General features: G+C 39.3%; 1 protein-coding gene across 5 annotated transcripts in view; it reads right to left on the minus strand.

Annotated features, from left to right (window-relative positions):
* GALNT18 (polypeptide N-acetylgalactosaminyltransferase 18) overlaps positions 1–13,806 on the minus strand; it is a 339,486-nt gene that overhangs the window by 72,786 nt on the left and 252,894 nt on the right. For 4 of the 5 annotated variants that reach the window (XM_064452730.1, XM_064452726.1, XM_064452728.1 and 1 more), the window contains 3 exons: positions 6,928–7,111; positions 5,888–6,085; positions 3,296–3,410 (listed from right to left, as the gene is read on the minus strand). In XM_064452730.1, the coding sequence (XP_064308800.1) occupies positions 3,296–3,410; positions 5,888–6,085; positions 6,928–7,111 (497 nt within the window). The remainder of the gene's footprint in view (positions 1–3,295; positions 3,411–5,887; positions 6,086–6,927; positions 7,112–13,806) is intronic. The other variant, XM_064452727.1, reaches the window with a different exon arrangement.

The raw sequence follows: 13,806 nt of genomic DNA on the forward strand, positions 1-13,806 counted from the left end.
TCCTACAATCAAAGCCCTGTTTACGATTTACTGACAATGGATGCTTCAGACAGAGTTTCCAGTAGTTGGGGGTTTCCTTGCACTCATATAACACAAATAACTATTTATTTGTGTAGATGATGAGGTGACAAAAAAACCTGCTGGGAGAGGATACTAGGATAAGTTTCCATTTTGTCAGGGTCTAATTCCTGTCCTTGCCCAGTGAAAACCCCATCTGTTCAGCTGAAAACAAACCATTTCAAGATTTTGGAAGACATAGTAATGGTTTCTCCTTTATAATGAAAAGAAATTCTTAATAGGTAGACTTTGCTTTTTGGAAGCATCTCAGCTGGGAGATTAAATCTTACCTCACATCACTGAAGATGCAGCTGCTAACAAAGCAAATGGAGAATAAGGCTTTGACTCTGCGCATGGGCACAGAGAGAGTGATTTACCCAGTCCTGTCATCACACAATGCTGCAGCTGGTCTGCATATGAGTTTGGCTCACACTAGTTTTACATCCTCTGGAACAAAATCAGTAACATAAGGACAAGGGACCATGTTCTACTTAGCATGTTTAAGATAAACAGGTAGCTCAAATGATCCTAACTCTTGCTGATATTTCTGTAGTTGAATGTAACCTCTCCTGTTCCTGTAGATGTTTGCTCATACATGCTTATGCATAAAATTTCCCAGTGAAAGAATTGACTTCCAGTGACTAAATACTGCAAAGAACGGGAATAGGCTGTGTGAAATTTGTTTAGAAACTCAAGCTGTGGAAAAAAAAATGAAGGAAATTTCACTAGATATCATTGACTCCATTATATCAGAGAATGTGATACACAACACCATACTTCTTGGCTAGCCTGGATACCAGGCCAGTTTGGGCACACAGTGTCTGCTCATCCACCTCTACATGATAACGCATAGCACACAACAAAATACTAGGTGAAGCTAGATACTTGTTAAAAAAAGGAAAATCGCAATGAAAGATGAAGCGCAGTGAGCAATCTGTATCCATGGATTGGAGACCATAATTTTAAAATGGAAACATTATTTATTGCACTGATACTGTAATTATAATGTGGTTTTTGCAGAACAATTACTGTCTTTATTAAGTGATTCATTGTAGGCCTCACAGTTGAAAGCAACACAAGTCATCTAGAGATGACTATTTGGTGCTGTGGAGATGAAAATGCAGTTCAGCAGCAAAGGCAGACCATCTGGTCTGAAATCTCCTGCTGACCTCACTTTCCCACATACCCCTATCTAAAGGAAATGAAAGGCAGCCCCTGGGAGCTGCACCTCTGCAGAGAGAGAAGTGCTTAGGATGCACCTGAATGACATGGCGGATGACAACCATAACATGAGAGATTATTTGAAGCAGCCACCTGTATTTTGCCAAGACACCATGTATGGCCCCAGGTGTGCACCAGAGGCAGGTGGCTGAGGGACAGAGCTTGCTTTTCAAGCTTAACATCTGTAGAACTAAAACTGTGCTTCCCAGAAGCTCTGATGTTGCACTCGAGATTTATATTCATCCTGTTATTATTTGGGATATGCTGAAAATTGTGAGGAGAGTTGGTAATAAACCAAAAAAAATTACACCTCAGTAATTTGTTTTTATGTAGCCAGGAAAAAAGATCCCAGTCAGGATAAAGTTAGATAAGGCAGCATACATTATGCTACCTTGCACACTACAATCTGTTATAGATGAAAGTATTTTATGTAGGTCAGGCACTGCTTCCCTGGAGACAGACAAAAAGCCATAAGGAAATCAGAGCAGTGTTGGGCCTTATTCCAGTGATCCAGTCTAGTCTAAAGTTTCAATTATGCAGAGGTTTGTTTCTCTCTGGTCTTGTCATCAAAGTACTCTTCCCAGTCAACATCTGCAAGGCTAAGTAGAGCGGATTGGACAGCATATATCTCATGATACAAAACTACATAAAACTCACACTCACAAGAAGACAATAGTTTTGTCAGTTTGATTTTTCTTTTCTTTTTTCAAGTGACGGTAATTTTCAACTCATCGCAACACCAAGCTGCAAAAACAGGTTTTGGGAACAGAGTGCGGCGCTCTGGCCCTCACAGTGAGGAGAATGGTGTTATTAAAAGAAGCAGTCTTGCATTTCTCTCTCCCTTTCCTTAAACCTGTGCTCTAATGTAACTGAGAGGGGACCTGTGCTTCAGCCTTGCTGCAATAACACTTTGTCTCTGACAGGTGGGAGAAAAAGAATTTCAGGAAGCCAGGAGTAAAAATAAGTATTTTTTGTTATATCTCACAGTCTCAGCAGACAATTCTATATTTTACAATTTTTATTTTTTTTTTTTTTTTTTTTTGCTACTGTATTACAGTATGCTTTTATTCTGGAACTAAAAAGCACAAAATACCAGCTTCCACTAACATTTCATAGCAGAGTTCAGAAATTAATTTTATAAGACACATCATACTATTTTTCATTACCACCTAAGAATTTCTCTTCTATCAAAAACCTGAAAGATTCTCAAACAGAACAGCACTGTACTTGGTATTTAGCTGTGAAGAGATAGAGGAAGAAGTACACAAATCACACACAATATTGCATATTTTAGACTGGATTTTAGGAAAAATTTCTTCAACGAAAGGGTTGTCAAGCACTGGAGCAGGCTGCCCAGGGAAGTGGTTTAGTTGCCAGCCCTGGAGGAATTTAAAAGACATGTAGATGGGGCACTTAGGGCCATGGTTTAGTGGTGGACTTGGCAGCATCTTAAAGGTCCTTTCCAACCTAAATGATTCTATGATAGTAAACAAATTAAGCTTGTATGATGGAAGAAGAAAATATGTGCACTTATGTACTTTATGAATATCTTAATTCCCTTCCAGAGGGATGGCAGCATAAATGCCTATATATTCCAGCTTGCTCCACAGTGATTTTCCTGATTTAAATAAACTAAGTAATCCAGAAAGGCTTTTCCCATTACACCTGTGAGAAACTATCCTCCTTACCAAGTCTGGGATCACAGGTAAGCAGGGAGTTTTAGGTATCATCTCTGTAGAATTCTAGCATTGTTACCTGAACGAAAAAACAATACCAAATTCTGTATTTCTATCCTTGTCCCAGATAAGTTCTTTAAAGAGATATAGGGATATAGGAGCTTTTGCTTTTCTTTTTTCCCCCTCCCTCCTCAAATATACAATTTGTAACACTACAGAGCTGTGGATCTCCTTTGCATGCCATAATCCATACAATTTTGACTGATTTTTTTTCCGCTGCAATAAGAAGCAAGCTGTATTTTACATGTAAGCCACCAGTGTTGGTTGGTTATGTTCCTTACTCTGATTCCGAGCTCCACATTCTCTCCTCCATATACCTCCATGCCTTCATCCAGTAGACCGATCTCTTGGAAATATTCTCTATCTACTATGAAGCATCCAATCAATGCAGGACTTCTGGAGGAATAAATCAGCAGCAACCAAAATTAGCAGATAAAATATGAACAATTTTATTATTCAGAAATAAATATTTATAATTGCTGGGTCAAAAGCTGAGTCAAGACAGATTCTTAGAGGGGTGTTACTCAAACAGATTTATTCAGCTTTGTCCTCTAACGTTCTTGACTCTATGGTGAAATAAGCACCACTGAGGGAAAACAGACTCTAAATTATTGGACGTACAGATTCACCAGAACAGGTGGGATTTCAGTGCTAACAATACTAGATCCAGGAGCCTCAACTTTGTCTCTGAGGTACCAGCCATTCTAGTCTCTGTCCCTGCTCAGGTTTCCTGCCTGTGATAATTAACAAGGATACCCAATGATGCAGAGTTTTGTGTGTTTAGCCAGAAGCTAGGTTCACCTACAGCTAAGAAAACTTGTGTCTGTAAGCTTACATAAAATAAATTACCTCTTGAATAAGAACATTCAGATAAGGTTTTGCAATACAGAATCACAAAATGTCTGCCCTTACCAGCATACTGTAACGTTAGTCCATTGTCCCGAGCCAGATTTAAACAAGTCACATATCTTCACTGAATCAGTAAGCTCTATTTATGTCATGACCTGAATTAACCAACTTTTACTATGCAGAGCCAATCTTAAGAAGGTAAGAGTTCAGGCACAGAGAGTACAATTTTACCTTTATGAGATGCAGTGGAGGAGAATACAGAGTAATTTAGCCTCTTCTTTTTTCTCCTACCTTATAATCCACAATGGCAAGAAATAAAAATGTCTTTTCTGATTATTATGCTGGTATCAGGAACTCTGGTAACAACAGGATATTAATTAGCAGTACAGGAAAAACCATCCTGCATTTACTGTGAACAGTCAAGCTGCAATAAGTGTCGACATCTGCTTTCAAACAGATTATAGGATGTCTTAACTGCAACTTGTACAATTCTACAGAAATCCATATATTTGAGCCTTTAACTTGAATTTTATATCAATGAAAGACTCTTTCTGATGCATTTATTAATGAATAGCAGTTCACATCACTTCAAAAATTATGCTGCTTTTATGACACAGGACCCTTGCTTTTGGTGTTGTTTTTAAAGTTTTTTTTTAGAGTACCTGCTTTCCTTTGTTATAATTCTAGAAGCATATGGGAGGCATGACAGAAGCCATCAATCAATACATGTGGCTTTTTGTTTGTTTGTTTTCATTATCCAGCACACAACATGCAGTGTATTGCACTGAATAAAAGATGCCAGGGAAAGGGCTAGGGAACAAACCTAAACGTCCAATATTCATAAAGGACATTCAGTCCACAATCTTCACATACAACAGAGTTTTGGGGTAGAATGGAAAAGCAGATTTGCTCTTGATTCTGAGTTTAAATAGTTTTAATTTTAAAAGTCACTGTAATTAATATAGAAAGTTTGCCTCTCCAGGACTTAGTAGAATATTTCAAAGCATTTTCATAATATGAACAGAGTTCATTAACACTGATAACCATTTCTGATGATGTGGAAATTACCACCCCTTCTTACGTATGCCTGTGGCAAACCTGTGAATTTTTATCTCCTACTCTCCAATTCTGAGCCCTGTTCTAATGACCAGTATGTGGGTCAGTGCAGTGCAGGGCGTTTAAGCTGCGAACTCCCCAAAAACACTGTCTGCCTGAAAAGACAGAACCACTGGATGAAAGAAGTCCTTACACTGACTGCACTGAAACTGATTGGTAGTGATGACCCCCTCATGCTGCCACTGCTGTTTAAGGTTCTGCTTTGCAGCTGGTGAAAACAGTCTTCACACATTCTTTCTGCACAGAGTTAGAGTATAGGTACCAGTGACTTCCTTGGTACGAACACACACCAGAAGAAAGGCCTGCAACCTCAGCAGAGGGATTCAGAGGCACCTACTCCTCCCCCGGATATAAGGGTATTGTTCTGTACCAGCCTAACAATACTATAGACACGATAAAGTACAGAGCTAGATTGTACCAAAGCAAAGATCTAATACAAATGTTGCTCACACACTATCAGTGGACCAGCATTAGCTCCTACAACATAACACAGCTGTAAAGCTATGTGACAGCATTATACAGAACACAACTGTCAGATCAGTTCTGTTTACATAATGCAAATTTAAAGAAAAATCTGTTTCTGGGCCATTACCACTAAATTAGCAGACAAGACATTTGGAGAAAGCAGTGCTGCTGAGCGTTCTAGTCTACCATTTCACTTCGGCTATGTGTTTTGCCCCATGCTAACAACAAGGAAATCTATTAAAAAAATCTACTGAAAACAACAGTTTTCTTGATGGCTGTGTAGGGGTCAAGGATGAAAGCTGAAGAGGACAGCTCAAGGACACTTAACTAATCTAACATTACAGTCAGTGAAACCTATCACACAGCTGAGACCACTCACCATCTGTCATAGCTAAATGAGCATTGCCAGTGACACACTAATGTAGGTCACAGCTGCATGTTACCTTATTGGAGCAGTTGTGTTCTCCAGTTTCCACCATGACTTAGGAGGGTTCAGATATCGGCACCACAGTTCCCAGTCGAATCCCTGTGCTGAGAGGGGATACTCCTCTATTTCAAAATTATCATACTTAATGTTATCAAAAGATGGAGAAATTACTCTTTTTCTGTTTTCTTTTATCCTAGTAAGCACCGGTTCAGCCCTAAAAAAAAAGAAAGAAAATGTTAAGACTATGTCAGTAGAAGCATAGCACTGATGGAAATAGCAGCTTATGCTGTATATTTCAGAAAGGGCAGTCTATAACTGTTACCCATTCAGAGCTCACTTTGCTTTGAGATGGAGTTTTGATAGAGCAGGATCTGCCCCAAAATAACACACTGCAGTATTTTATCTAGGATGCCCTATTATTAACCTTGATGTTAGCTGGTAAATGGAAGAAATTAGTATCTGCATATCACAGAGCATTTACACCCTTGCTACCAAATAACGATAACTTCAGGCTCTCAATATTATCAAGGATATCAAGATCAGAGTTAATAATAGATCTATCTTAGGGACAGAAGCTCCTGCCTTTCTACCATCATTTTTTACTCAAGAAGCAACAGAGATATTAAATCCATACTGAACAAGGTAAAATACATGGTTTTAGTTATGTGCTACTTTTGCACAGAGTGCCAAAATGACATTTCTTTGTTTACAGTGTAGAACATAAAAGAAACATAATATTTTTAATTAAAAGAAGATAAATTTGCCCCTGTGGGCAAAGGGCTACATTATCAGAGGATGTTTTAATGTGCAGTTTTCCAATATAGTTTAAGCACTTTATAACTAGACCAGCAGATAACTCACACTATAAAAATGGATCTAGACTATGTTACACAGCACAAGTATATTTTTCATGCTTCTGTCCGTGATTGTGTCTGAATCTTCATTAAAAAGATCAGAATGGTAATTCAGCCTCTACATGCAAGAGAAACACTAGTCAGTAGTTTATAAACGGTGCTTGGAAAAGGTCCCTTTGTCAGAGAAATTCCAGACACATACCATCCCACATTGAATTCCACATGGGCATCAAAGAGAGCAACTACTGGTGCGGTGGCTACTCTCCATCCACTAACTCGGGATCGAATCAGCCCCTCTTGTTTGCTGTGTCGAACAACCTTGATGAAACCAGGCTTACGGGCATTCACTTCATCAACATACTTCTTTAGTTTCTCCTTGAGTTCTTCTGTGGAAAGAAAAGAATTAGATGTTAACAAGAAGTATCAGCTCAACATGATGTAAAAACCTGTTCTTTCAGCAAAACAGCAGTCTTCACACATGGAAATACTCCCTTTTGATTTAACTACTATGACTTCTCAAATAGTCAAGTCTAAAAGGAGGCAAACAAAAAGTAGAAGGATCACAAATTATATAGTAATAAAAAGTTCCAAGTGTAACTATCTAGCCTACACGATCAACATGTTCATGTCATGAACATCAGAATCCTGCCACTGTTTATCATTAACAAGCCACAAAATAAAGCACTCAAACATAAAGTACCATAGCTACATTAATGCATATTTTGTTACTGTAGCAACAAACAAAATAGCTATCTTGTATTTCCAGAAAAATATGCTCAAGTACTGCCCATGAACTTTGCCATTATTTCAAGAAAAAAAGGAATAAAATGAATTATTTATGCTTTTTCCATTTTTCTTTCTAAACTTCAACTACTTTTCTGTATCTACCAAAAAGTTCCATGACTTCTGCTCTTTCCTTAGGAGAACAAAGACCAGTAAAAGTACTGGAGGAGAATAATTCCTAATTAAAATATGATAACTTATTAATCAACAGCTATCATATCTCTGGTTTAAAGACCATTACATGAGAAAATCCAATAGGTAGAGGTTAAATATGCTGTTCACTATTATTATTAACTGAAAACACCATTCACTACTACTCCTTATTAGCATTGCTATTTCTATTTATGTTACGGTACCACCCAGCACTCCTGTGGCGTTAGTAAGCTCCCTTTCTTCCAGATCTCTCCATAAATTCAGAAATGTCTTTGCTGTGATGTAGAATAATGCTCCTGTAGTTACACTGCTAAACTGGATATCATCAAATCTGCATTAAAAGCTCAATGCTGCCTAGCTCTTTCTGTGAAATCTTGAGCAAGCCACTTGACTTCCCCATAATCAATTCCCCATCTGCAAAATGGAATCACCACACTTATTTCTTCTTTTCAGTCTAATTAGAGCTTAAACTCTAGAGAACAGCAGTTTCTTTTTTCTCTGCATTTGGCCAGTACCTAACGCCTGGGGCACTAAACTGAAGGGAGGTTGCATCAGACAAGGGACGGCACCAGAGCCCAGCAGAGGAAGGACTGACACCCTGTAGTCAGCAGTGTGCGAGGGAGTACAACTTCACGTTGGCTAGCCCAAATTGCTTCCCAATAAAATACAACAGGGTTTTTCTTTTAAACCTAACCAACGACTCTGTCTTCCATTGTTTTGCTGGCATTAGTGGTGCAATCTGCTCCTAGCTACGTGCCAGGGGGACATTTCTGAATTGAGCCCAGGTAGATTCTCAGTATAAGCCAACCGTTCTGGGAACTGGTTGCCTCAAACAGATCTGGACAACATGCACAACAGAAGGGTTAATGCAACAGAAAATTAAAAGCAAGCACACTTTATTACCCATGTTAAAGGTTCATCCTTGGAAAGGAGGTGGATGTTCCCCCTCTGAGGCAAACGAAGAGGAACAGAGCTGTTTCATAAGGGATCCTCTAACCTAACGACTGTTACAACCCGTATGACCCTAGCGGACCTACTTCTCTGAGGATACGGAGGAGAGGACAAGATGGTCAACTACAAAGACTCCTTAAATTTATCCCTTTGTAAAGACTCCCAGACAGCCACCAGGTGTGATGCTCTTGCAGCTGGTTCCACTGGCATTGCAGGACTGTGCCTGCCCCATACCTTTGTGTAAATGAACTCTGCATGGAAGTCAGAGAATAACAAATAAAAGTTGTGATACTTATAGTTTTTCATAAAGAACAAGAATTTAAAATAAATTATCTGATGACCTTGTCCATCACAGGACTTAAAACTCCAGCTGCATTTTAGGAATGGACTTAATATATTCCCAGAATTTTTCACATTATATTGCCAATATCTATTCAAATTTTTTATCTATGACTGTATTGTGTTGAATAAACAATATGGGGGATTAACACACATAGCATAGAGCACTATTCTACTTTGTATTAGATTTGCTGCAAATTAATATGCTTTTTTTCCCATTATAAAGTCAAAAGATCATATTCAGGTTTTCTATCATGCTTGTGCAAAGCCACGTGTCCTTATTTTTCATCCCCAAACACACAGAGATTTGTAGCAAGCATAAAACTATCAAACCAACCACTAGCTAACCACACTTCAAATTCGAAAGGAGACATTTACATTACTGAAATTGTGCCCATCTAACTAGTACAAAACAGTCTTCTATTCCCAAAATCTAACATTGTGGAGGGTGAATATCAAAACACTCTGAGAGCAAAGCTTTGCTCTCGGTGTAAGTAGCTGTTCATAGCTTTGCAATACCAGGAAGCTTTATTTGCCACAACAATGTAGCATCACTACTGAGTATAAGTAGGAAAGCAGACTGTAATCAATGACTTAAAAATCTGTACCCTTGACAAAGTCACTGTTCTCTCAATCACCTTCGTTTTCAGCAAGTGGTTTATTCTTACTCCTGTCATATACTCTTCCTAATGTGGACTGACTTTATAAGCTTGAGTAAAACACGAAGTCTTTTTCATAGTTAGGTGTAGCATGGAAGTAGGTGCAAATGGAACAGAACCCAAATCTTGGCTTGCCACCAGCATGACTTCAGCTGCACATGATAGCTGTGACATTTACTAGGCATTATACAATTCAATTTTTCTGGTTACATTGCAGCTTTTTGTAAATGAAGTGAATGGCCTGAGAGAGCCTCAGGGGAGCCTCAGAGGCTTACCCATGGTCAGTCAGTATGGAGGAATCCTTCCCTGGACTTCAGTATCAGCCTCAGGAGGTGGAGGAAAGTGCTGCGTTTTACCTAATCTTCAATACTGGGCCACAAGCAGTGACTCTGTAGCATGTCCACAGGAGACAAAGCAGTATTTTGCAGTCAGGCATTTTCTGGCCTTTGTTATTTAAAACAGATTATCCTCTCTTTGCAAAGGCAGAGTGCTGAGCAGAGCATTATGTGCACCCTTTGTCTTACAAAACCTATTGGGCAGACTCTCCCAGAATAAAAGGTAAGTCTACTAAAAAAAATTTATCATTTAACTCAGACACAGGACACAGCAGACACATAAATGAAGCTAAAAAAAGTCACTATTTTGAGAAGAGCATTAAAGATGCCCTAGCAGGATACTTAAGTCAGGTTTTATCGTGCATTCCATGTTTTACTGAGTTTTTAATGAGAAATCTGAGTTCAATTGTCTTTGACAGCTTTAGAGCACCCTGCCCAACTGGACTGAATGATGGGGCTCTCCCCCTAGAACTGATCATACACTGACTGTCTTCAGCAATATATTTTTAACCCATGCTCTGTTCTTTTCCACTTCAGATACGTTGCCTGAATAATAAACAGTCGTCTTCATTAATTATTGTGCTTCATTGCTTTATGCCACCATAGGGAGAAGAAAGGGAATGAGCAAATGTGTCATCTTCAATACACTGTTGATTCGGTTTCTAATTATGGAAACAAACAGGCTTATAAAGATAGATGTGTTTGCCTTTCAGCAGAGAATCTCTCAAATAAGGACTCAATTTGACTAAGCTGAATGAATATCTGCAGTTGGAGAGAAAGAGCAGCCATACATGGAATGGGAAAATGGTGTCGATCGGCCACTTGGAAATGTTGCACTCTACCACCTGTCTCTATATGGTACAGATGTCTGGAAAGCATAGCACAACTCTCCTCATAAATGCAGAAAACATAATTAATGTGCCACAATTATGTTTTGTATTAACATAATTAAGTTCTAATACTTCTAAGAGGTTGTTTGTTTTTAACAAATTCACAGAGATTTTGTTTGTCAAGTTTCCCTATTCAGCACAACAAAACAGTGCTAAAGAATTCATGTAACTTTGCCTTCTTAGGAAGGGGCAGAAGCAGAGCAGGACAGAGGCAGGGAGAAGAAAGAGTCAGAAGATGTCAACCTTCCCACAGCTACAGAGATTTTATGTGAAGGGATCATTTAGTTCTTTAAAATCTCTTCACAAGCCATCTTCATTTCAGGATACGGTCTGAAAGAACAGTGGGCTTGAGAGAGGCCCTAGCAATGCAACTGCTCTCCTTGCAATACTACAGCTTGCTTGGTTTGTGCAAGTGGCCAGCCCTAGCCTCAGAGGGGTGGATGTGGACCACAGTCCCTCCCCCTCTTTGAACACTGGCAGGTTGTGGCAGGCCATACAATATGGAAGAGATTTCTCACATAAGCACCAGGGAGTTACTCAGAACAAAAACCATCTCAGATCATGCTCTTCATCCAGTCACATGCAAGTGGCCTACATTTTGTATGCCTCTACCCCCCCTAAACTGGGTAGTTACCAGGCTAGATACTCAATGATGTAAGGTGCCTTAGCCCCATGGGACTCCAGTGTCATACAGCAGCTCTGGATCTGTCCCCACACTTCAAATTTTAAAGTTACTGGTACAGTCTTTTCATAAATAAGAAATTACTGCCTCAAATTCATAGAGAAGCAACTTAAAGAACAGTCAATTAAGCCTCACTTTCAGTAAATTTCATGCTTTAATGTATTCCCATTCCAAGTGCTTAAATGAGTCCTCGCATCTCTCAGAACAATTACATTTGTAAAGTCTGACACTCATGCTTTGCTGAGACAGATGCATTTTACTGACTTTTTAAAACTCTTCTTAGTTGTAAGTTTGCCAACAGAGCTAAAATAATAAATAAATAAATAAATAAAAGTGCTCTCATATCTTCATGCATTTTCTAAAGCCTAAAAGTCCCTGTTGAATTTGGTGCAGCAGAATGCATACTAGATGCTATTGCCATCTCTGCAAGCCTTGTGCTTTTACTTTTAGGGGAAAATTTATTTCCATGTCAAAGGCCCAGGAATTACCATGTCCCTCTTTAACCTCAGCACTTGGCACAAACATGGCTTCTTTTACTGCAAAGGGAAATAAATTATTCTTCAGTACAGAAAGGGGCTTAACATAACAATTGTTCTCCCTGTGCCAGAAATTGTGGATTGACACATTATATGAAAGGGACAAAATCCTGCCAATTAATTATTTTTATGCTCTAGCTTTGCGTGTTCATCGAGCTGCCTAGAAGGTCCCCAGGTAAAGAACCATGCTGGATATTTTCTTGGATCATAAAGGACACTTTTAAAGGCAAATCATTACAGCAGCTGCAGGAATACAGTGGAGCTACTGCCTGTCTCAGACCCATGAGACCACTGGTCAGTTTGCTCCTGGTAAGGATCCATCCCAGGACCTTCCTGAACGCCCTGTGCAGTAGGTCAGAATGGGCTCCACTGCCTCGCACCAAGGCAAAACAGCCAACTGGCAGAGCAACAGAAGCCCGTATACCATCAGAGCGGCTGCCATACTAGGAGCATCTCATCAGGTACATCTTGCTTCTGCATGAAAGGCAAGTAAATTGGCAAAAAGACAGAATTTGACAAAACAATTAATTTTAAACCAAGATTTTTCCATCATCTTTGTCTGATTATTTGCGGCCCAAAGCCTTAGAAACAGGAAGAGCCGCTTTTCCACTCTTCCAATAGCTTTTAGAAAAACAGAATATATTAACATAGCTAACTTTCTGGCAAATAAAGAAAGCCTGTTATACCAGGTTTGCTGTAAAAAACCCCTCCTCTCTTCCCTCTCAGTCTCTCCGTAGGCATACAACCTGAATTCATGTAATAACTTGAATTCATGGCAGCAGCTAGGCATGTAAGAAAAAGTGTTTGCTGCACTTTATCTAATAGGCTTGTATGTGGGATCATGTCACTTATTCTGTATGCAGCTCACTGCTTCATAATTTTTATTTCCCTTTCCTCTGGTCCCTTATCTTTCATGCTCAAGTGATCACCTCTCATCTCTGTAGCAGAAGCAGATAATTCCAAATGGAAAATATTTATAACCAGATAGAGGCATGTCATTTGTAATGCACGTGTGTATATAGAATGTTTGCAACAGAGGGCAACAATGCACAACCAGATAACGAGTGCCTGCAGTGCACACGTATTTAATAACCTCGTGTTATCTGGTAATAGATAAACCACCCAAGGGAAATTACCAATGTGATACAAGGAATTGGTTTGGACAGACCTCAAAAACAAAAAAGCAGTATAGTCCTTTTCTTCCATTACTATACCTAACTTGTGTTTTTGACTGAGATGCATAATCTAATCTCAGAACTTCAGGCTTTCCACATGTAACGCCAGATAGTGTAATGAACTTTCACAGTCACAACCTTTGCATTCAGCAATCCAAAGTCTCAGCTGCTGTCAAACCTCCCCAGGTCTATTATGATAAATGAGGCCTGCAACAATTCATTCCAGCTCACACCTCGCACTACAAGCCAAGGATTTCTTTATCCTAGCACATGAACAGCACCCTTCTCCCACAACATACATTTCCCCTCTCAACCCCTACACACAAACACACACTTTCAATTGCTCAGGAGAATACAGTACAGAGGAGTAGGAAGCCCACATTGCTTTCAACGGGTTTGACGGGGGCTGCTTTGATCTGCTCTCTCAACAAACGTCATGTCTATGCACGGAAAGAGCTTAGGTGGACACTTCACTGAATCCTCTTGATGGTTCTAAAGTCCTGGGAACCACGTACCAGCAAATAATTCCACTTCAAAACAGTAATCAGTGAATTAGCTCACCTCCCAACACAAAACAG

Source organism: Phalacrocorax carbo, chromosome 5 (assembly GCF_963921805.1).
Source record: "Phalacrocorax carbo chromosome 5, bPhaCar2.1, whole genome shotgun sequence".
Lineage (NCBI taxonomy): Eukaryota > Metazoa > Chordata > Aves > Suliformes > Phalacrocoracidae > Phalacrocorax > Phalacrocorax carbo.